General features: G+C 51.0%; 1 protein-coding gene across 1 annotated transcript in view; it reads right to left on the bottom strand.

Annotated features, from left to right (window-relative positions):
- LOC144773658 (NACHT, LRR and PYD domains-containing protein 12-like) overlaps positions 1–25,001 on the bottom strand; it is a 946,473-nt gene that overhangs the window by 684,481 nt on the left and 236,991 nt on the right. Inside the window, exon 3 of the mRNA XM_078658807.1 lies at positions 5,991–6,032. Coding sequence (XP_078514933.1) covers positions 5,991–6,032 — 42 coding nt within the window. The remainder of the gene's footprint in view (positions 1–5,990; positions 6,033–25,001) is intronic.

The following is a 25,001-nucleotide window of genomic DNA, read 5'->3' as shown; positions in this document are numbered from 1 at the left end:
ATGGTGTTTTCAGTGCACAGAAGAAAATTGCAATCTCGATGTCGACGGCCGCCGCCGAAGCCTGATCGACACCGTGAGCGCTGCTCCGGTACACCGAACCTTCGACGCCGGACGCCCGGCCCTATCGACGCCAGTAGAGATGCCGGCAAGCAGTGAGTGTGGCTCCAGCTCAGGGTGACTTGGTCCAGACGCCTGCTACTGATCACATCGACGCTGCAGCCTTTCGATGCCGTGAGCGCGGCTTACTCTTGCAACAACATCGACGACATTGACACCATTCAGCGACGCCGGCGAACTGTGAGCGCTGCTTCAGTTCAGGGTGACTTGGTCCCAACGCCTGCTGTTTGATCGTCTTGACATCGTAGATCCATCGACGCCAGTCAGCGATGCCGGCGAACTGTTAGAGCTTCTCCAGTTCAGGGTGACTTGGTCCTGACGCCTGCTGCCTGTTTGTATCGACGCCATATCCTGCTTCTCCACCGAGAGCGCTGCTCAGATGCCAGCTAGCAACGCCGGTGAGCTGTGAGCGCTGCTCCAGCTCAGGGTGACTTGGTTCCGACGCTTCTACTCCGAAGCCTCGATCGACGGCGACGCCTCGACGCCGGATCTTCTCGACATCTTGAAATCATTGTTTTCATCATTTTCCAAGGTACTATGTTTGTAGGGTCTGTTTTGACTCCGGGTTCAACGTAGCGCTCCTCACGGTCGATGCCGAACTTTGGGAATATTTTGAACTCAAAGTCGTGTGACTCCTGTTGGGGTTACTTTGTTGCCAATAACTATTTTACTAAGAAGAAACTTTACCTGAACTATCTTTCCTTCCAAGATTTATTTATTCAAGATTGTGGATTATATTTATTTCGTTATTTGGTCTTGTGCTATGCCTTATATAAAGAATACTTATTTTTTATAATAACTCCTGTGTTGTGTCAATTTGCAGTGTTTTCATATGTGGTCATAAATGCTTAACACGCTGCCTCTTTGATAAGCCTGTCTGCTCGTGCCAAGCTACCAAGGGGGTGAGCGGGGGTTATCTGAGTGTGTGATCCCCTTGCCCTGACTAGAAGAGGTGGGTCCCTATTTGTCAGAAGTGTATACCTCTGCCAACTACAGATCGCCAATTCTAACAGTTGGTTTTCACACCACTTACGTAACTATATCAATCTGAATTCTGTTCTGCTTTCACTTTATCCTCTCTTCTCTGGCAAGCATTATTAGTTGAAAGTCTGAATTGATTGAATGTATTGCTTCCTTTTGACTGAAGGTGTGTGTGCTGTGCATTTGACAAAGTTCATAAATTCCTTTAAACTTAGATAAAGGTTTTGAAAACTCCTTGACTCTGTGAATATTTGAGTGTAAGCATCATATTAAACTTAGTAATACGTTTTGCAGGTTAATATCGTCATCAACTAGTTCCAAATAATTTGGTCCATCAACCAGGTGGAAGCAACCTATTGATCTGCAAATCAAATAGATCCCGGCCACAGAGCTCACTGCCACTTACAGCCCTCCGTCACCCCACTGTCATCCTTCTCATCCTGTCAGTCTGCCATGATAACAGTGTCTCACTGAGATCCCTTCCACAGAGCTCACTGACACTTACAGCCCTCCATCACCCCTCAGTCGTCCCTCTGTCACCCCTCAGTCGCCCTTCTCATGCTGTCAGTCTGCCATGATAACGGTGTCTCACTGAGGTCAGGCCACAGAGCTCACTGACACTTACAGCCCTCTGTCACTTCTCAGTCACCCTTCTCACCCTGTCAGTCTGCCATGATAACCGTGTCTCACTGAGATCCGATCCACAGACCTCCTCTGACACTACTGTCCTCGGTCACCCCTCAGTTGCCCTTCTCATGCTGTCAGTCTGCCAGGATAACGGTGTCTCACTGAGATCAAGCCACAGAGCTCACTGACACTTGTTATGTTATGTTACAGGAGTTTGTAGAGTGCCTGGTTACACTGACCAAGTGTGTCCCCAGCCCTCCGTCACCCCTCAGTCGCCCTTCTCATCCTGTCAGTCGGCCATGATAACGGTGTCTCACTGAGATCCCTGCCACAGAGCTCAATGACACTTACAGCCCTCCGTCACCCCTCAGTCGCCCTTCTCACCCTGTCAGTCTTCCATGATAACGGTGTCTCACTGAGATCCAAGCCACAGAGCTCACTGACACTTACAGCCCCCGTCACCACTCAGTCGTCCTTCTCATCCTGTCAGTCTGCCATGATAACGGTGTCTCACTGAGATCCTGGTACAGAGCTCACTGACACTTTCAGCCCTCCGTCACCCCTCAGTCGCCCTTCTCACCCTGTCAGTCTACCATGATAACGGTGTCTCACAGAGATCCATGCCACAGAGCTCACTGACACCTACAGCCCTCCGTCACCCCACAGTCGACCTTCTCATCCTGTCAGTCTGCCATGATAACGGTGTCTCACTGAGATCCGATCCACAGAGCTCACTGACACATACAGCCCTCCGTCACCCCTCAGTCGACCTTCTCATCCTGTCAGTCTACCATGATAACGGTGTCTCACAGAGATCCCTGCCACAGAGCTCACTGACACTTACAGCCCTCCGTCACTCCTCTGTCGCCCTTCTCATCCTGTCAGTCTACCATGATAACGGTGTCTCACAGAGATCCCTGCCACAGAGCTCACTGACACTTACAGCCCCCGTCACCCCTCAGTCGCCCTTCTCATCCTGTCAGTCTGCCATGATAACGGTGTCTCACTGAGATCCCTGCCACAGAGCTCACTGACACTTACAGCCCTCCGTCACCCCTCAGTCGCCCTTCTCATGCTGTCAGTCTGCCATGATAACGGTGTCTCACTGAGATCCTGTCACAGAGCTCACTGACACTTACAGCCCTCCGTCACCCCTCAGTCGCCCTTCTCATCCTGTCAGTCTGCCATGATAACGGTGTCTCACTGAGATCCTGTCACAGAGCTCACTGACACTTACAGCCCTCCGTCACCCCTCAGTCGCCCTTCTCATCCTGTCAGTCTGCCATGATAACAGTGTCTCACTGAGATCCTGACACAGAGCTCATTGACACTTACAGCCCTCCGTCACCCCTCAGTCCCCCTCTCAACCTGTCAGTCTGCCATGATAACGGTGTCTCACTGAGATCTCAGACACAGAGCTCACTGACAATTACAGCCCTCCGTCACCCCTCAGTCGCCCTTCTCATCCTCTCAGTCTACCATGATAACGGTGTCTCACAGAGATCCGATCCACAGAGCTCCTCTAACACTTACAGCCCTCCGTCACCCCTCAGTCGCCCTTCTCATCCTCTCAGTCTGCCATGATAACGGTGTCTCACTGAGATCAGGGTCACAGAGCTCCACTGACACTTACAGCCCTCCGTGACCCCTCAGCCGCCCTTCTCACCCTGTCAGTCTGCCATGATAACGGTGTCTCACAGAGATCCCTGCCACAGGGCTCACTGACACTTACAGCCCCCGTCACCCCTTAGTCGCCCTTCTCATCCTGTCAGTCTGCCATGATAACGGTGTCTCACTGAGATCCTGGTACAGAGCTCACTGACACTTTCAGCCCTCCGTCACCCCTCAGTCGCCCTTCTCACCCTGTCAGTCTACCATGATAACGGTGTCTCACAGAGATCCATGCCACAGAGATCACTGACACTTACAGCCCTCCGTCACCCCTCAGTCGCCCTTCTCATGCTGTCAGTCTGCCACGATAACGGTGTCTCACTGAGATCCCAGACACAGAGCTCACTGACACTTACAGCCCCCGTCACCCCTCAGTCGCCCTTCTCATCCTGTCAGTCTGCCATGATAACGGTGTCTCACTGAGATCCGGGTCACAGAGCTCACTGACACTTACAGCCCTCCGTCACCCCTCAGTCGCCCTTCTCATCCTGTCAGTCTACCATGATAATGGTGTCTCTCTAAGATCAGGGTCACAGAGCTCACTGACACTTACAGCCCTCCGTCACCCCTCAGTCGCCCTTCTCATGCTGTCAGTCTGTCATGATAACGGTGTCTCGCTGAGATCCGGCCACAGAGCTCACTGACACCTACAGCCCTCTGTCACCCCTCAGTCGCCCTTCTCATGCTGTCAGTCTGCCATGATAACGGTGTATCACTGAGATCCCTGCCACAGAGCTCACTGACACTTACAGCCCTCCTTACCCCTCAGTCGCCCTTCTCATCCTGTCAGTCTGCCATGATAACGGTGTCTCACTGAGATCCCTGCCACAGAGCTCACTGACACTTACAGCCCTCCGTCACCCCTCAGTCGCCCTTCTCATGCTGTCAGTCTGCCACGATAACGGTGTCTCACTGAGATCCCAGCCACAGAGCTCACTGACACTTACAGCCCTCCATCACCCCTCAGTCGCCCTTCTCATCCTGTCAGTCTCAGGATAACGGTGTCTCACTGAGATCCCAGCCACAGAGCACACTGACACTTACAGCCCTCCGTCACCCCTCAGTCGCCCTTCTCATCCTGTCAGTCTGCCATGATAACGGTGTCTCACTGAGATCCCTGCCACAGAGCTCACTGACACTTACAGCCCTCCGTCACCCCTCAGTCGCCCTTCTCATCCTGTCAGTCTGCCATGATAACGGTGTATCACTGAGATCCTATCACAGAACTCACTGACACTTACAGTCCTCCGTCACCCCTCAGTCGCCCTTCTCATCCTCTCAGTCTGCCATGATAACGGTGTCTCACTGAGATCAGGGTCACAGAGCTCACTGACACTTACAGCCCCCGTCACCCCTCAGTCGCCCTTCTCATCCTGTCAGTCTGCCATGATAACGGTGTCTCACTGAGATCAGGGTCACAGAGCTCACTGACACTTACAGCCCCCGTCACCCCTCAGTCACCCTTCTCATCCTGTTAGTCTGCCCTGATAACGGTGTCTCACTGAGATCCCTCCACAGAGCTCACTGACACTTACAGCCCTCCGTCACCCCTCAGTCGCCCTTCTCATCCTGTCAGTCTACCATGATAACGGTGTCTCACAGAGATCCCTGCTACAGAGCTCACTGACACTTACAGCCCTCCGTCACCCCTCAGTCGCCCTTCTCATCCTGTCAGTCTGCCATGATAACGGTGTCTCACTGAGATCCCGGCCACAGAGCTCACTGACACTTACAGCTCCTGTCACCCCTCAGTCGCCCTTCTCATCCTGTCAGTCTGCCATGATAACGGTGTCTCACTGAGATCCCTCCACAGAGCTCACTGACACTTACAGCCCTCCGTCACCCCTCAGTCACCCTTCTCACCCTGTCAGTCTGCCATGATAACGGTGTCTCACTGAGATCCTGCCACAGAGCTCACTGACACTTACAGCCCTCCGTTACCCCTCAGTCGCCCTTCTCATCCTGTCAGTCTGCCATGATAACGGTGTCTCACTGAGATCCCGGCCACAGAGCTCACTGACACTTACAGCCCTCCGTCACCCCTCAGTCGCCCTTCTCATCTTGTCAGTCTGCCATGATAACAGTGTCTCACTGAGATCCCTCCACAGAGCTCACTGACACTTACAGCCCTCCGTCACCCCTCAGTCGCCCTTCTCATCCTGTCAGTCTGCCATGATAACAGTGTATCACTGAGATCCCTCCACAGAGCTCACTGACCCTTATATCCCCACAGTCACCGCTCACGCTCTCCAGCCCTTCTCATCGACTCAATCTCTCTCTCCCTTCTCTGCCGCTCTCTGCTCCTTTTGCCAGTTCTAAGTCCACGGATCATGATTTGGAAGGAGGAGAACTGCCCTCAGGCAGTCACATGACCTGGTAGTCACATGATGTTTAAACATCTGGGCAAATAATGTGGTGTGAAAATATGTGTTATTTAGCTGTCACTTGGGTAAACAACAACTTCTTTACCAGGTAATTACATTTCCCAGACCCCTACAAGGATGGTTTAAGGACAGAATACATTTATAAAAACTCTGTTTTTCTTCTACTCAGGGATACAAGGCAGTGACATTTTAATTATTCATATGTCTTACCTTTCATGTCTGTTTCACTCAGTTTGCGTTTCTTACCGAAGTCTGAGAAAAAAAAATGAAAATCAGTTGTACAACTTTGTTAGTGTAGGATACAACATACACCAGACCACTATGTCTGAGGTGGGTCTTGGTAACACTCACACATTCTCTTTTCTGGTCTTTAGCTTATGTCAAAGTCAAACCTGGAAAAGAACAAGGACCCCTTGGCATGGGGTGGGGGGGGGGGCATACATTTCATGGACTTAAGGTATCCACATTCTTGTTATCTGTCCAAACAGTTTTTCTATACTGGGAGATAATGCCCCAGTGAGAAAAAGCTTCTTTTATCACCAATAACTTCAATACCTTCCTGCCATAGATGGTGTAATTAACTTCTGAATATGTCAGACTTCAGAAATAGTCTTTTTGGGGCAGAATAGCTTGATTAACAGAAGCTGACTGTGAGAAATCGGGTTGCCAGTTGAGAAGAGTGGAAGCACAAATGTCACTAAATTAGTCTGTGTGTAAACCTCTGGTAGCGTGGCATCAAGCAGCCCAGCTTACCTTAAAGGCAATGTGTAAAGCTTTAACGCAGCACTCAAACAATAATCAAGTAAAAACACAACGCAAGAAAAATCTTACACAACAAAAATCTTAAACCAATATAGAAAAATAAAGTACATTTTAATAAAATGGTGCAAGAATGACAAAATGCAATCAATAGAATCAGAGATATTAATTTTAAAGTTTTAGGTAAAAATAGAGTCAAGAAGCAGAAAGTGCCACTCGTGGATGTCTGGATCAAGGAAAGCAGGTTCAATCTTCCTCCTTTAGACAGCATGGCAGTCCTTCCAGCAGCACAGCAGTCCTAATAGCAGCACAGCAGTCGTTCCAGCCGCAGGGCAGTCCTTCCAGCAGCACAGCAGTCCTTCCAGCAGCAGGGCAGTCCTTCCAGCAGCAGGGCAGTCCTTCCAGCAGCACAGCAGTCCTAATAGCAGCAGGGCAGTCCTTCCAGCCGCAGGGCAGTCCTTCCACCAGCAGGGCAGTCCTTCCAGCCGCAGGGCAGTCCTTCCACCAGCAGGGCAGTCCTTCCACCAGCAGGGCAGTCCTTCCGGCCGCAGGGCAGTCCTTCCAGCCGCAGGGCAGTCCTTCCAGCCGCAGGGCAGTCCTTCCAGCCGCAGGGCAGTCCTTCCAGCCGCAGGGCAGTCCTTCCAGCCGCAGGGCAGTCCTTCCAGCAGCAGGGCAGTCCTTCCACCAGCAGGGCAGTCCTTCCACCAGCAGGGCAGTCCTTCCACCAGCAGGGCAGTCCTTCCACCAGCAGGGCAGTCCTTCCACCAGCAGGGCAGTCCTTCCACCAGCAGGGCAGTCCTTCCACCAGCAGGGCAGTCCTTCCACCAGCAGGGCAGTCCTTCCAGCAGCAGGGCAGTCCTTCCAGCAGCAGGGCAGTCCTTCCAGCAGCAGGGCAGTCCTTCCAGCAGCAGGGCAGTCCTTCCAGCAGCAGGGCAGTCCTTCCAGCAGCAGGGCAGTCCTTCCAGCAGCAGGGCAGTCCTTCCAGCAGCAGGGCAGTCCTTCCAGCAGCAGGGCAGTCCTTCCAGCAGCACGGCAGTCCTTCCAGCAGCAGGGCAGTCCTTCCAGCAGCAGGGCAGTCCTTCCGGCCACAGGGCAGTCGTTCCAGCCGCAGGGCAGTCCTTCCAGCCGCAGGGCAGTCCTTCCAGCAGCAGGGCAGTCCTTCCAGCAGCAGGGCAGTCCTTCCAGCAGCAGGGCAGTGCTTCCAGCCACAGGGCAGTCCTTCCAGCAGCAGGACAGTCCTTCCAGCAGCAGGACAGTCCTTCCAGCAGCACGGCAGTCCTTCCAGCAGCAGGGCAGTACTTCCAGCAGCACAGCAGTCCTTCCGGCAGCAGGACAGTCCTTCCAGCAGAACAGCAGTCCTTCCAGCAGCAGGGCAGTCCTTCCAGCAGCAGGGCAGTCCTTCCAGCAGCAGGGCAGTCCTTCCAGCAGCATAGCAGTCCTTCCAGCAGCACAGCAGTCCTTCCAGCAGCAGGGCAGTCCTTCCAGCAGCAGGGCAGTCCTTCCAGCAGCAGGGCAGTCCTTCCAGCAGCAGGGCAGTCCTTCCAGCAGCAGAGCAGCGCTTCCAGCAGCAGAGCAGCGCTTCCAGCAGCAGGGCGGTCCTTCCAGCAGCAGGGCAGTCCTTCCAGCAGCAGGGCAGTCCTTCCGGCAGCAGGGCAGTCCTTCTGGCAGCAGGGCAGTCCTTCTGGCAGCAGGGCAGTCCTTCTGGCAGCAGGGCAGTGCTTCCAGCAGCAGAGCAACGCTTCCAGCAGCAGGGCAGTCCTTCCAGCAGCAGGGCAGTGCTTCCAGCCACAGGGCAGTCCTTCCAGCAGCAGGGCAGTGCTTCCAGCAGCAGGGCAGTGCTTCCAGCAGCAGGGCAGTGCTTCCAGCAGCAGGGCAGTCCTTCCAGCAGCAGGGCAGTCCTTCCAGCAGCAGGGCAGTCCTTCCAGCAGCAGGGCAGTCCTTCCAGCAGCAGGGCAGTCCTTCCAGCAGCAGGGCAGTCCTTCCAGCAGCAGGGCAGTCCTTCCAGCAGCACAGCAGTCCTTCCAGCAGCACAGCAGTCCTTCCAGCAGCACAGCAGTCCTTCCGGCAGCAGGGCAGTCCTTCCGGCAGCAGGGCAGTCCTTCCGGCAGCAGGGCAGTCCTTCCAGCAGCAGGGCAGTCCTTCCAGCCACAGGGCAGTCCTTCCGGCAGCAGGGCCGTCCTTCCAGCCGCAGGGCAGTCCTTCCAGCCACAGGACAGTCCTTCCAGCCACAGGACAGTCCTTTCCAGCCGCAGGGCAGTCCTTCCAGCCGCAGGGCAGTCCTTCCAGCCGCAGGGCAGTCCTTCCAGCCGCAGGGCAGTCCTTCCAGCCGCAGGGCAGTCCTTCCAGCCGCAGGGCAGTCCTTCCAGCCGCAGGGCAGTCCTTCCAGCCGCAGGGCAGTCCTTCCAGCCGCAGGGCAGTCCTACCAGCAGCAGGGCAGTCCTACCAGCAGCAGGGCAGTCCTTCCAGCCGCAGGGCAGTCCTACCAGCAGCAGGGCAGTCCTACCAGCAGCAGGGCAGTCCTTTCAGCCGCAGGGTGGTCCTTCCAGCCGCAGAGCAGCGCTTCCAGAAGCAGGGCGGTCCTTCCAGCAGCAGGGCAGTCCTTCCAGCAGCAGAGCAGCGCTTCCAGCAGCAGGGCAGTCTTTCCAGCAGCAGGGCAGTCCTTTCAGCAGCAGGGTAGTGCTTCCAGCTGCAGGGCAGTCCTTCCAGCCGCAGGGCAGTCCTTCCAGCAGCAGGGCGGTCCTTCCAGCCACAGGGCAGTGCTTCCAGCCACAGGGCAGTGCTTCTAGCCACAGGGCAGTGCTTCTAGCCACAGGGCAGTCCTTCCAGCAGCAGGGCAGTGCACCTAGCAGCACAGCAGTCCTTCAAGCAGTAGGGTAGTGCTTCCGGCAGCAGAGCAGTCCTTCCAGCAGCAGGGCAGTGGTTCTAGCAGGTGGGCAGTCCCTCATCTGAATCTTCCACATGTTCAGGGTTATTCTGATGAGATGTTCTGAAGGTCCCACTTTTATACCTGGTGCCAGCGTTTGTGAGGGGTACTTACCTGACCAACCCCCAAAACTGGTTCTGGTCAGTTCTTCCCCTGATCCTGGATTCAAACCATCAAGGATGACAAAGGCGGGGCAAGACTGGTGTCAGGTCCCTTTGTGTGTGTAGGCAAGACCCTTTGAAATGTAATTGAGGCAGTGTGCAGCTCCTCTCCAGCCATCCTGCAAGAAAGACCCTCTCTCCTCACACCTAGGCCTTCCTTGTTCCCATGTCTGGAAGCAATACAGAATACCAACAGCCGAGCCACTCACAGCCATGTGAATCAGGACACTGGCAGAGATGCACAGTTGCCCAGGAAAGAAAATGCCAAGCATCTAAAAGGGAAAAAATTACAAAAAACTATTTGATGGACAGAATGTAGATCAATGTCTTACATTCACCCCAGTACAAGGATCTGGGCCTAAATCCATCGTTTTTTGCACTCCACACCACCCTGGGTCAGATAATGGCTTTATGCAAATCAGCTCTGACCCTGTGCCCCATGGGAACAGTCCAGTCCGAACTACAACAGCCATATCTTTCCCAGACCGGAATCAAGCATCCGAGGACCGGACCGGTTTCGAGGTAACACCTCTCATCAGCCCGGCTAGCTTGACTCCAGTGGTGTGGAGGCTCTGGGACCCACGTCTGAGCTACCCCAGTACACTCAGGGAGAAAATTACAAAAAACAATTTGATGGACAGAATGTAGATCAATGTCTTACATTCACCCCAGTACAAGGATCTGGGCCTAAATCCATCGTTTTTTGCACTCCACACCACCCTGGGTCAGATAATGGCTTTATGCAAATCAGCTCTGACCCTGTGCCCCATGGGAACAGTCCAGTCCGAACTACAACAGCCATATCTTTCCCAGACCGGAATCAAGCATCCGAGGACCAGACCGGTTTCGAGGTAACACCTCTCATCAGCCCGGCTAGCTTGACTCCAGTGGTGTGGAGGCTCTGGGACCCACGTCTGAGCTACCCCAGTACACTCAGGGAGAAAATTACAAAAAACAATTTGATGGACAGAATGTAGATCAATGTCTTACATTCACCCCAGTACAAGGATCTGGGCCTAAATGCATCGTTTTTTGCACTCCACACCACCCTGGGTCAGATAATGGCTTTATGCAAATCAGCTCTGACCCTGTGCCCCATGGGAACAGTCCAGTCCGAACTACAACAGCCATATCTTTCCCAGACCGGAATCAAGCAAGCAAGATTTGCATATCGCCATTGTCTAACTCAGGGTGGTGTGGAGTGCAAAAAAACGATGGATTTGGGCCCAGATCTTTGGACTGGGGTGAATGTGTGACATTGTTCCACATTCGGTCCATCACCTGTTTTGTTTGCAAATTCGCCTTAAGTGCGCTGGGGATGCTCAGACGTGGGTCCCAGGCACTCCACACCACTGGAGTCAAGCTAGCCGGGCTGATGAGAGGTGTTACCTCGAAACCGGTCCGGTCCTCGGATGCTTGATTCCGTTCTGGGAAGGACATGGCTTTTGTAGTTCGGACTGGACTGTTCCCATGGGGCACAGGGTCAGAGCTGATTTGCATATTGCTATTGTCTAACTCAGGGTGGTGTGGAGTGCAAAAAAACGATGGATTTGGGCCCAGATCTTTGGACTGGGGTGAATGTGTGACATTGTTCCACATTCGGTCCATCACCTGTTTTGTTTGCAAGCATCTAAAAGGGGCATTTTTAGAATTATAGCTTAAATCCAACTTCATCACTACAGAGGATTTTAAATTACAATTAATTTGAGCATAAACAGCATTTCTCTATCTACTCCCCATCTGAAGATAGCACTTACTGAGTGCAAAAAGGTAACCCATTGTTAGCCTATGAGAGAGATCGGCTTTAGAACAGTGAAACATGACTTTAGGAGTTTTTCATTGTCAGCACATGTAACACCTAAGTACACATGGCCTACTTTTTAAATAACAAACACCCTGCCCTAGTAGCCTTTAGGTCCTACCTAAGGGTGGCCTATAAGCAGTGTTTCCCCTCAAATGCACGCCTGAGTGCCCGCCCAGCCACCCTTTACATGCTGCACAGTGCGAGGCTCTAAGCGCATATCAAGATATATAAGAAGTTGTCTTTTTTTCCATATTTAAGGAAAAAGGTTAATTTTATTTTTTTTTTAGCATCGGCGGGACTGCATTTCGAGAAAAGCTCTCACTTTGTTAAGTGCAGTTTATAAATGATGTCACACTGCTTCTTTTGACCCCGTGATTCCTTGTTCTACCGGTGAGGGTCTGCGGCTGCTGTAGGAGGGACCACAAAGCAGCTCATAAATTCATGTGTGCTACATGTGACCAACATACAGCAACTCTGCTGAGAAACACCTTCAGAAACAGAACTGAATGTGCTTCTTTATTGATGCAAGGCTCTTTGACAAACCACTTTGTAGAAGCTGGACAGACATTGTGCTAAGTCCACCTGCGAGAAAAGAATGGACTCTTCTTTAAATGTAGCATTTATTTGCCCTTCTCATAAAATGGCTTGTGTAGAAACAAGAGTCCAACTTGCTTGATCTAATAACTGACACAGATACAAATAGCACAGTGTTTGTGATTTCACTCCCAAAAAAGCCCATTATAAAATAGTGCTGTGAGAAATGGGTGGGTCCAATCCCCAGTGGGTGGGTCCCATCCCGTTAACAAGCTCTCCTCCTGCCATGTCAGCTCTCTGGTTTACATTTCAAGTGTTTTATTTTGTCTTGCATTCCCTAGGTGCACTTGTTTCCAATATGCACTTCTGTATTTTCTTAATGCAACACACAGCTCTTGTATAGTGCCTACTATGCTCTGAGTGCCTCCTACGTGTCTGGATCAGCTAAATTTGTGGATGGATGTTCAAGCCCTGGTTACTTACCAGTTATCTTCATTACTTCGAGTCCTGGTCTTCCTCGCCACAGTAAGTACATAATGAGCTTCAGGCTCCCACAGAAACGCCAAGAAAAATAAAGGCAGCCTACTAGTCTCCCATCCTTCCAACATGGCCGACATCCACTTCCTCCTATAAAGAGGAAATCAACCACATCACATCCTGTCACCAAAGCCACAACCAAGAAAAGATGAAGCCATACACAAAAGGGCAGGGAGGGATGGCAAACTATACTGTGGCAAGAAAGACCAGGACTCGGAGTAATGAAGATTACTGGTAAGTAACCGGGGAATTACCTTCTTGTCTGTCGTCCTTGCCACAGTAAGTACATAATGAGCAGATACCAAAGCAAGGATCAGCTTCATCAAGAACATAGTGAAGCAGACACCAAAGGAATAGACTGTAAAACACAGTCCAAACGGAAAAGAGTACAAAACGTTCCCACACAGATACACAACACCAAAACACAGTGTTGAACCGAATCAGCAAACAACAGATTTACCCCCACCAACCTCCAATTGAAAAGAAGACCACAAGGTAGGAGGAGACATCCACAGGGCCGCATAACAGACACCCACCACGGACAACCCCATGACTGCGAGCCAAGAAGCAGCCTCAGAACCAGCAGACCAACCCTGAACCCAGACCACAGCATGGCCTAGGGAAGCAGAAGTCCAACATAAGAGACTGCAGAAACCACCCCCAGAGGGAAACAACCCAGAAAAGGCACAAAGCAGACAAACACCATCAGAACAGCTCTGACTGAAATAGGCAAAACATCCCAAGGAGGCACTGCCACAAAATCCCAGGGTGCCACATCCCAAAACAGATGAAAATTTAGGGACACAAGGGGCACCAGAGAACCAACACAAGGACATCCTAAATGGCCCCAAAATACTCACACAGAGCTAGAAGAGATCAACCTCAACCCAAACCCAGTGGACCAAAGAAAACCAGCACACAGAAGGGCACTACATAGCAAACCAGCAAACCCATCCGAGCACACAAAGCACCAGAAGCAACCCTATGAGGGCAAACGTGTGCAAGGCAAAAGGACGGCGGGACTGCAGAAATAAAGCAGCCCAAACACAGCACACCATCCAGGCATCAGCGCCAAACACCCAACATCCATGCCCGCAGACACAAAGGCCGCAACCTGGTCCCAGGAGGCATGGACCCAGAAGAGGACACAGGAAAAGAGGAAGCACCTTGAGGGGCTGGAGAGCCAAGAGCAACAAGAGGGGAGACCACAGGATTCCCCACCATCCCGGAACCACCAGAAGCACAAAGGCCCACCTGTAACCCATGGGGAACTAACTGAACTGGTGGAAACATACAACAGACCCATAGGGCAACCGAAAGACAACGTGACCAGCCACCAAGCAGACATGTAAGGAATACACGTAAAAAGCAAGGAAACCCGGCACATATCATGGAGGCGAACCCCAAAAACCAGATCCTAGAGACAACACTTGGGCCACCACGAGGAAAACCAACCCATCCCAGGAACACAAAAAGTTAGAATCTGCAGCTGGACAAGACCAGACCACACAAGGGGCACCAAACACCATGAAACCAGAACACAATGTTGACCCCCCAAACGAGGCGCACCGCTGGTGAAAAAGTAGCAACGACCCGCAAGGCCACCAGAGAAGGAACAACGAAATCCTCAACCCCCAGGAAGAAGAGACAGAAGAGAAGGAGGAGGAGGAAAGAACGACCTGTCTGCCAACAGCAACGGGCTCCCATTTACCAAGGCCCACTGCAAAATGCCCGACACAGGATAGCATACTGACCACCCAGCGTGGAGATGACCTTTAACCCAAGCCAGGTGTATGGGTGGACCGAGAGGTGGCAGCCGCCTGCAGAATCCCAGAAGTGCCAGGGGCAGGGCCCACCCCAACCGGAAACAGCACCCAACCGGAAACAGCAAAAGCTCTTCACAGAGGCAAGAAAAAGACTGCCTCACAACAACACAGGGACCAACAGCATGCGAAACACAGTCGCCTGCACAAACATGACCATCGGAGGAGCAGAAAACACAACCCCAGAGAAAGAAAAGGGCACCAACAAAGCCCCAGGACAGCAAACCACCATGAGAAAAACCAACATAGGTGCAAGACTGCCATGGACGATCCAGCAGAAGAAGCAGCCGTACCCAGGGAGGCCAATAATGCCAGGCAACACACCCCAACCTGCAGTACAACATAGACAGGGCAAAAGAAAATCTCTTAACTGGCACAAACATCACCATCAGAGACTAGAGAAGCACCGCAGCAATTCAAGGGAAGAAGAAGAAGAGGTCGCCACCCAATCAACAAAATGGAGAACCGCCACACCCCAAGACCCAACAGGGACCGTGGAAACGTTGTCCACAGAAACAATCACCACGACCATCCTCACTAACACACCACAACTCCATGATTTAAGATGAAAGGAGTAGCAGGGGCAAAGGCACACAACACTGGCAACGAGAAATTAACCACAAACTCCAGCAAAACTACAGCCAGAAAGGCTATGACCAGCCCAAAGGGACGGAGGACTATAGTTAAAACCTCACCCCACACCCACCCAACAAACGAAGGGACTGCACAGGAGCAAATAAACAGACACAAGAGCAACCTACAAAAATGCCACTACAAGACACACACAGAGCACCACCACGAAACGAACACGTGTCCCGGGAAGACAGTGCCACCAGAGACACAAGCAAGAGCCATGGGGACACAGCCCCTGCATCAGAGAGCCCATGTGCCCCAAGAATAGTCAGCCACACAATAGATTGCGCAAACCAGCACATAATAAAATCCAAAAGGACCTGCACAAGCAGAGGGCCCACAGGCAAACAACAGGTGTCCAATTACCCAATGGACACATGTGAGAAGTTAGCCTGGCATATGATGTCCACTAGTTCTAGTGGGCACCTTGTACCAGTCTAATCGACCCCTATTGATGGTGGTTGTATGTCAACCTTATAGAAAACTATCCTAGTGGTAGCATGGACCAGAGCGTATTAAGAAAGTTGTTTTACCAATTATAATCCCTTGAGTACCAAATGAAAGGACACCACACATGGTATATATCAAATATATATGTATTTAATCTAAAAACAACCCCTCTGCACTCTTTATGAGGTCAGAGGTCAAAGTACATTATAAGAATCTCAATTAGCATACGATAAGTTGCACAAATATACAGTATGCCCTAGGGGCCTCACAAACCATATCGTAAAATAGTGATATAAGAACCACGTGTGGAATAGAAAGCAGGCCTGGGGCCTGTGGAATTGCTGGGACTACACTTAACGGCCAAAGGTTAGGAAGTAGGAGACCCACGGGAGCTGCGTGCAGTGTCTAAACACAGGTGCGGGTTCCCATTGACTTTCTATGGAGTTCGTAAAAGTTACAAAGTTACAGTTTAAGGATACTTCCGGATGGACTAGGAGGGAACCCTTTTAAACTAGGATACTTCGAGAGTCAAAACCCACGGGAGCACCGGAGTACTCGTGTTACCTCACCCAGGGATGCCGGGTGCATAGGTGTCTTTTCGTGTCGGGTTTCGTCGTCGTTTTCTATGGAGAGCTGCAAAGAAGTGCTGCAGGCGACCAGAGGAAAAGTGTCCTGGTGGATCCAAAGGAGGATCAATGATGGGAAGAACCTGAAAGCAGAGGGGACAGAGTCTGGGTCACTAGCCAGTGACCAGGAAGGAACCAGGCGATGTTGGGTGCTTTGCAGGGAAGAAGGTGAGTTTGTCTCTTCAGCCCCGAGGTCCAGGAGGCATCGACGATGACCAGGAGCAGTATTCGAGCTGTCCCATGATGGATCTAGATGACTGCGGTGTCGGTATCCGGATTGGACCCAACAAGCCTTGCCAACCGCAACCCATGCAGGATGTCGAGATTGGCTCTGTTGCAGACCAGCAAGGTCTGTGGTGCTTCAACTTTTCAGGGAAGCTTGAGCAAGCCTGGAGCAACCAGGACAGCAAGTTAAATTCAAGATGGCACCTTCAGGGGGCTCACTAGCCAATGGGCCAGGAACCGGGAAGACACGTCGAGCACTAATGCAAAGGCAGGACCCACGGAGTGTTGGGGCCTGGGCTTTGGTGCAAATGGTGCTCGCTGCTGGGGCTTCTCTTACCCCAATGCACAACTTACTGAGGCTTCAGGAAGGAGTGCAGGTAGCAAAATGCAGTATGTCCAAGATGTCTGGTTCCACGTCTTTCGTGTCTGCCATGGGTCTCAGCTTTGCTGTGGATGTGGGTTGGGTCAGAAAAGTCTGGAAGTCCAGTTCTTGTGTTGCACAGCCTTCAGGATCCGGCGGGAGCCTCAACGATGCAGACCGGCAAAGTTGCTGTTGGTGCCTGTTTGCACAGGGTGGTCACTCCTTGATCACAAGGGAGATGTCTTTCATCTTCCAGTCAGAATGGAATGTCGAAGGTCCAAGATATGTCTTTCAAAGATTAGTCCAGGATAATCTAAAGTCCTGGGGACACAGCTCCTATACTTTTTTTTTTTGTAAAATCTTTATTTTTGAGTAGAAACAGAAAAAAAAAACTGCGGAGGTCCCGCACATTTCCCCACGCAGGGGGCACAATCAGAAATCAAAGATCAGCGGCATTCTATGGTAGCAGACGCGCATCGAGTCCGTAATCAATCAATCAGTGCTATAAGCAGTAAAGCAATAATGCCGTTGTGCCTGTCAAAGGGCAATGCACGATAAGGAAAGCTAAAGATGGAAATCTGCCTGGCCCACGATTCCTCGTACCCAGATTAAACAAGCCTTGAACTCGTCTGCGAGCACCTCAACAAACCCAAGAACCAGGAAACTAACCATCTCCTCCCCCCACCCCCCTCCCCCCAGGGTGGTGACTCCATACAGACCATACATACATACAATCATTCATTCATACTAAGCTCCTATACTTTTACTAAGAAAGGGGGCTGGATTACCTGACTAGGTCCCTCCTATGGGTGGACCTGAGTAGGGGGTGGTTACACCCCTTTCCCTTAGTCCAGTTTCGTGCCAGAGTTGGGGCTGGAGTAGCCCAGCAACTAGTTTGAACCGGGCTATGCATGGAGCACCTTGTGTGCCCCAGGCAGTGTCTAGATGCATTCAATGAATGCAGCCCACCCTGTACCAATACACAAAACTCCTGTCTAGGGAGGTGCCAGCACCTTCCTGGACAGGAAACCTATTGTCCAGGCCTCCCCTGCCGGAGTTTCATCCAGCAGCAGGAGGTTAGACTCGTGTCTGTGGCAGCAGCATCCATTTTATGATGCTGAGGCTCTGTTTAACTTTAACCGGGTAAAGCAGTAACTACATGTCTTCTCCCTCTAGAAGGGTGGAATGCTACCCCCGCTGCCAGAACTGGCAGGGGGGGGGTAGTATTCCAAAGCGTTTGACACCTTACACAACATGTTTCGATAAAGCCAAACCAAAGTTAGCATTAAATGCGAGGATTATAATGCACTTAAGAGTATATGGTATGGCTATATCATAGAACAGCCATAAGGAGATGGTTCCGAAAGCTGACAAGGGGCTCAGCTCATGCCAGAGCACCATCTCACATAAAACCAAGCACTCTGCCTCCAGGATTGTCAATGCCTACCATAGGAGTAGCTTATAGGTGTATATGTGTCTATATGTAAAGGTAGATATAGGTATACTATATCTAAGTAAGGGGTAATTACACCACCTTACCCAGGCTGTGTGAACAGACCTGTGGTGTCAGTTTGGAAGGCAAACCAGGGGTGGCACAATACATGCTGCAACCCCTGGTAGGCCTAGGGTGCGCCTATGCCCTGGGTACCTAGGGTACCATATACAGGGGCTCACAAGGGTGACCCAGTAACCAATCTGGTATGCACCTAAAGTGCATGGTATCAATTTAGAGAGAGAACAGCTGGGCTGTGGGTCTGATTAGCAGGCCCACAGCCACTTTAAAGTTGAAAAAACAGAGAATCACAGCAAAAAGTAGGGGTGGCCATAGGAAGCAGACCCTACTCTCCTACACAACCCCCCCCCCCCAAACGCAGGGACATTAAACTAACCTTGACCAGTTGAGTCTTCATGTTCTAAGTGGAAATATCTGGAGAGTCCATGTGAGGAGTTGGCCTGGTATATGGTGTTCACTATTGTAGTGAGCACCTTGCACCAGTCCAAACGACCCTTATGGTGATTGGTTGTAAGTCAACCTTATAGACCAGCTATCCTAGTGGTAGCATGGACAAGTGCAGTCTTAGGCTAAACTCAAGAGGGCATGTGAAGCCAGCTGTTTTACCATATGCAATCCTTTTAAATACCAAATGAAAGGACACCACACAAGTTATATATTACAAAATATATGTATTTATTTCTAGAATAATCCCCTATACTCTTTATGAGCACAGAAGCACGAGCATTAAACAAAGAACACAGTATAACATACAATAAGCTGCACAAATATGGATAGGCCGGGTGGCAACTCAAACCATATATTAAGAAAGTGGTATAAGTACCACGTCACGAACAATGAACAGGCCTAGGGCCTTGGGAATCGCTGGGCCTACACTGGACTAACAAAGGTTAGGACATAGGAGGCCCACAGGATGTGGGTGCAGAGTCTATAGGCAACCGCTTTTAGCATACAAGTCAATGGTGCGTAAAAATCAGAAAGTGTTAGGTTTCGGAGACGTCCGACTGGACTAGAACTTAGCAACTTAAAACTAGGATACTAGAGGTGTAAACCACTATAGGAGTGTGAGAAGTTGGCCTGATATATGATGCTCACTAATTCTAGTGATCACCTTGTATCAGTCCAAACAACCCTTATGGTGATTGGTTGTAAGTCAACCTTATAGACCAGCTATCCTAATGGTAGCATGGACAAAGCAGTCTTAGGCTAAACTCTTTTGGCATGTGGAGCCAGCTGTTTTACCACATATAACCCCTTGAATACCAGATGAAAGGACACCACACAGGTTGTTATAAAAATAAACAGTATATTTATTAATAACAAAACACCTCTGAACTCTTTATGAGATCAGAGGGCTAAGCACATGACAATCTCTTAGGAAAAATACGATAAGTTGCACAAAATTACAATGGTGCCCTAGGGGCACGGCAAACCATATACTAAGTAAATGGTAAAAGGAAATCGATCGAAGGAATGGAGCTGTCCAGAGGCTGTAGGATCGCTGGGACTACGCTATCCTAACTTTAGGTAAGTAATAGGAGGCCCACGGGACGCGGGTGCAGAGTGTGAACTCACACGCGGGATGCGTAACAACGTCTATGGACAGTACAGTTCAAGAAAAAGGTGAGTACAGACAATCCTGACTAGTTAGGACTAAAACGACTGTGAATCTGGACACTAGGAGAGTCAATCTACCATTGACCACCGAAATGCTCCTGTTACCTCACCCACGGGCTGCGGGTGCATAGGTGCGAAGTCTTGTCGGGTTTCTGCGTTGAAGTCTATGGAGCCTGGAAGAAAAGATGCTGCAGGCGACCAGGAGGAAGATGTCCGGTGTGATCCAAGGGTGGATCAGGAATGCTGAAGACCTGAAAGCAGAGGGGACAATGTTCAAAGTCACTAGCCAGTGACTGGAGTGGAACCAGGAAGGAACCAGATGTCGTCGTCGAGATCAGGTGAAGAATGGACGCTTGACTCTGCAGCCACGTGGACCAGGAGGTGTCTTCAACGACCAGGATGGAGGCACGAGCTGTCCCACGCAGGCTCTCGGTGTCGGCGGTGTCTGTTCCGGATTCGGCGTCAACAGGCCTTGGCAAAGGCAACCCACGCGGTGAGTGGACAAGGCGTCTGGTGCGGACTAGGAGAGTCCGGGGTGCTCCTCTTTTGGAAGGGAGCAAGGGCCAGTCTGGAGCAACCAGACCAGCAGTGTAGTTTTCAAAGTTCGTCGTCTAGGAGGTCACTAGCCAGCCGGCAAGTGACCAGACAACGCGTTGAGCAGCAAACAGGCAGAAGGGCCCCACGCAGATCGCGTGGAAGCTGGAGGGCTGATCTTCGGTGCAGGAGCTGCTCAGGGCTGGGGCTTCTCAATCCCCAAAGCACTTGGTCGAGTTTACCTCGGGAGTCGTGCTGGAAGCGAAGGGCAGCTTTCTCCAAGATGGCCGGTCCCACGTGTCTCGTCGCACCCACGGATCTCAGCTGTCCTGCAGATGTGAGTTGAGGTCGAGAGGTCTGGGAATCCGGGTCTCATCGGGCTCTGAAGTCTTGATCCTCAAGGGAAGACGACAAAGTGAAGCTGCTGAACGCTTGATTGTGCCTGCAGTTGCAGGGTGGACACTCCTTGCCCACAAGGGAGATTCTTCAGTCTTCTGTGGAGCAGAACGTCGAAGTCCAGAATTTCTTCTTGTAAAGTTGTTCAGGATAATCTAATTTGGAATGGGACCAGCTCCTACCTTTATTCTCCTAAAGGGGGCTGCACTAGCGACTAGGTCCCTCCCATGGGTGGGACCAGGAAGGGGGGTGGTTACACCCCATATCCTTTGTCCGGTTTCGCGCCAGAGCAGGGACAGGGATGCCCCAGCAACTGGTTTGAGCCGGTGTATGCACAGGACACCTTGTGTGCCCCAGGCATGTCTCATTCCTTTCAGGCCTGTCCTACCCAATACACAAAATCCTGTCTGGGGTGGTGCTAGCACCTCCCAAGGCAGGAAACCCTTTGTCCGAGCCTCCCTCGCTGGAAGGACTCCCAGCAGCAGGAGGTCAGACTTGTGTCTGTGGTGGCAGCATCCATTTTGTGATGCCAAGGCTCGAGTTAACTTTAACCAGGGTTCACAGTTACATACATGTCGTGTCCCTCTAGAAGGGTGGAATGCTACCCCTGTCGCCAGAATTGGCGAGGGGGTAGTATTCCAATTCGTATGACACCTTACTCGACATGTTTTGATAATGCTATACCAAAGTTAGCATTCAACCGCGAGGATTATAATGCACTTAACAGTATATGGTATAGCGTTGTCATGGAACAGCTATTAGGACTTGGTTCCGCAAGCTGCAGACGGGCTCAGCTCATGCCAGAGCACCATCTCACATAATTCCAAGCACTCTGCCTTCAGGATTGATAAGGCCTGCCATAGGAGTGACTGATAGGAGTATATGTGTCCATTTTAAGGTTAGATATAGGTATACTATATCTACAGCAAAGGGTGATTACATCACCTTGCCCCAGCTGTCGTGCAGCCAGTTGTGTCTGTTTAGATGGCCAGCCAGGGGTGGCATAATACATGCTTCAGCTCTGGTAGGCCCTGGGTACACTTATGCCCTGGATACTTAAGGTACACTGTACAGGGACTGATAAAGTGGCCCAGTACCAATTGGTAAATGCACCTAAAGTACATGGTTGTCAATTTAGAGAGAGAAAAGCTAGGCTGTGGGTCTGATTAGCAGGCCCACAGTCAGGGAAAGTCGTAAACCAGTGAAGCAAAAAGCAAAAACCTGGGGTGACCATAGGATTGCAGACCCCACTCTCCTACATAACCCCCCCAAACTTAGGGACATTAAACTAACCTTGACCAGGTGAGTCTTCCTGTTCTAAGTGGAAATACCTGGAGAGACCATCTGCATTGCCATGGTCAGTCCCCAGTCTGTGCTCCACTGTAAAGTACATCCACTGAATGGAAATGGACCACCTAAGAAGTTTGGGGTTTTCACCCTTTATTTGATTTAGCCATAAGAGGGGCTTATGGTCGGTCTGAATCTTGAAGTGAGTTCCAAACAAGTAGGGCCTCAACTTCTTCAGGGCCCAAACCACAGCAAAGGCCTCCCTCTCTATAGCTGACCAACGTTTCTCTCTAGGGGTCAGCCTTCTGCTAATAAAAGCAATGGGCTGGTCATGACCATCAATATTCAGTTGAGATAGAACAGCTCCCACACCCAACTCAGATGCATCTGTTTGGACAATGAAGGTTTTGGAGTAGTCAGGACTCTTGAGAATAGGTGCAGTACACATGGCCTGCTTTAGGTCATCGAATACCTTCTGACAGCTAACTGTCCACTGAACTTTCTTTGGCATTTTCTTGCTTGTTAGGTCATTTAGTGGTGTCACTATGGACCCATAATTTTTGACAAACTTCCTATAGTAACCAGTCAGGCCCAAGAAAGCTCTGACCTGTGTCTGGGTGGTTGGAGGAGCCCAGTCCTTTATGGCCTGTATCTTGCTCTCCAAGGGTTGAACCTGACCCCCACCTACTAGGTGGCCCAGGTACACAACCTTGCTCTGCCCTATCTGGCACTTGGTGGCCTTGATAGTGAGGCCTGCCTTCTGCAGGGCCTCCAAAACTTTCCTCAGGTGGATCAGGTGATCCTCCCAGGTGGAGCTAAAGACAGCAATATCATCTAGATATACTGCACAAAAGTCATCCAACCCAGTGAGAACTTGGTTCACCAAACTTTGAAAAGTGGCAGGTGCATTTTTCAAACCAAAGGGCATCACCACAAATTGGTAATGACCTCCTGGGGTAGAAAATGCTGTTTTGGCCTTGGCATCCTCAGCTAACCTGATTTGCCAATAACCAGCTGTTAGGTCAAATGTACTCAAGAAAGTTGCAGAAGCCAACTTGTCTATGAGTTCATCTGCCCTAGGTGTTGGATGGGCATCTGTCTTAGTGACAGCATTGAGACCCCTGTAGTCTACACAAAACCTCATCTCTCTCTTACCATCCTGGGTGTGAGGTTTTGGCACTAGAACTACAGGACTAGCCCAAGGGCTCTCTGAGAGTTCAATGACTCCCAATTCCAACATCTTTTGAACTTCTTTCTTAATGCATTCCCTGACGTGGTCAAGTTGCCTGTAGATTTTACTCTTGACAGGCAGACTGTCACCAGTGTCCACCTCATGGGTGCACCAGTTTGTCTGACTGGGTGTCAGTGAGAACATTTGTCTAAAGGATTGAAGAACCTGCTTGCAATCCTTTTGTTGATGTTCAGAGAGGCTGTCAGAAAAGACCACACCATCTACTGACCCATCATCAGGGTTCTGAGTGACCAGGTCTGGGAGAGGGTCACTCTCTTCCTCCTGCCCCTCATCTGTGGCCATGATCAAGCCCATGTCCTCCCTGTTGACAAATGCCTTGAGCCTGTTCACATGAAGCACACTATGGGGGCTCCTGGGAGTTCCAAGGTCCACCAGGTAGGTGACCTCTCCCTTTTGCTCAATGATGGTATGGGGTCCAGACCATTTGTCTTGGAGAGCTCCTGGGGCCACTGGCTCCAACACCCATACCTTCTGTCCTGCATGATAAACAGTTAGGACAGCCTTTTGGTCATGCCAAGCTTTTTGAAGTTCTTGGCTGGCCTCAAGGTTTTTGGATGCCTTCTCCATGTACTCTGCCATCCTGGAGCGGAGACCAAGTACATAGTCCACTATGTCAAGTTTAGGCTTTTTGAGAGGTAACTCCCATCCTTCCTTCACAAGACATAGGGGTCCTCTTACAGGATGCCCAAACAGAAGCTCAAAAGGGCTCTAGCCAACCCCCTTCTGTGGGACCTCTCTGTAAGCAAAAAGGAGGCAGGGTAAAAGGATGTCCCATCTTCGCCTAAGCTTTTCAGGTAACCCTTTTATCATCCCTTTTAGGGTCTTGTTGAATCTCTCAACAAGCCCATTGCACTGTGGGTGATAGGGTGTGGTAAATTTGTAATTTACACCACACTCCTTCCACATTGCAGTCAAGTATCCTGACATGAAGTTTGCACCTCTGTCAGAGACAACCTCTTTAGGAAACCCCACTCTGGAGAAAACTCCAAGTAGGGCCCTGGCCACAACAGGAGCTGTAGTGGTCCTAAGGGGAATAGCTTCTGGATACCTGGTGGCATGATCCACTACCACCAGTATAAATCTGTGCCCAGATGCTGTTGGGGGGTCCATTGGTCCAACAATGTCTATCCCCACTCTCTCAAAGGGCACCTCCACCACAGGTAGTGGTATGAGGGGCGCCTTTGTTGTGCCACCTGATTTGCCACTGGCTTGACAGGTGACACATGAGCGACAAAACTCTTTAGTGTCCTCAGACATATGAGGCCAGTGAAAGTGTGGGGAAAGCCTGTCCCAAGTCTTGTTCTGGCCTAAGTGACCTGCAAGGGGAATCTCATGGGCTAAGGTGAGAAGGAAACCTCTAAGAGTCAAGGGGATGACCAGCCTCCTGGTAGCACCAGGTTTGGGGTCTCTTGCCTCAGAGTATAGGAGTCCATCATCCCAATATACCTGTGGGCACCTGTAGCATTCCCTGCAGCCTCAGTAGCAGCTTGCTGCCTGAGGGTTTCAAGGGAGGAACAGTCTAACTGTGCCTGCCTCAAGTCTGCCCTGGAAGGTCCCCCTGTCCCAAGAAACTCAACCTGTTCAGGTTCAAGCTCTTCTCGGACAGTTCCTTCTGGGGTCTCTGGGTCAGCCTCCTGAGAGGGCTGATCCTAAACCTGAGGCAGGGGGGAAGGCTCAGCCTTACCCCTACTGCTCTTCCTGTTGGTTAGTGTCTGGTCCATTCTTCCAGGATCCAGCACTTGTTCAGCTGGGCATTTCTTGGCCTGTGACCTAGTCACAGCAAGGA

This window comes from Lissotriton helveticus, chromosome 8, assembly GCF_964261635.1.
Source record: "Lissotriton helveticus chromosome 8, aLisHel1.1, whole genome shotgun sequence".
NCBI lineage: Eukaryota > Metazoa > Chordata > Amphibia > Caudata > Salamandridae > Lissotriton > Lissotriton helveticus.
Note: the sequence above shows the minus strand (reverse complement) of the source record. Positions and strands in the feature narration are given on the sequence as shown.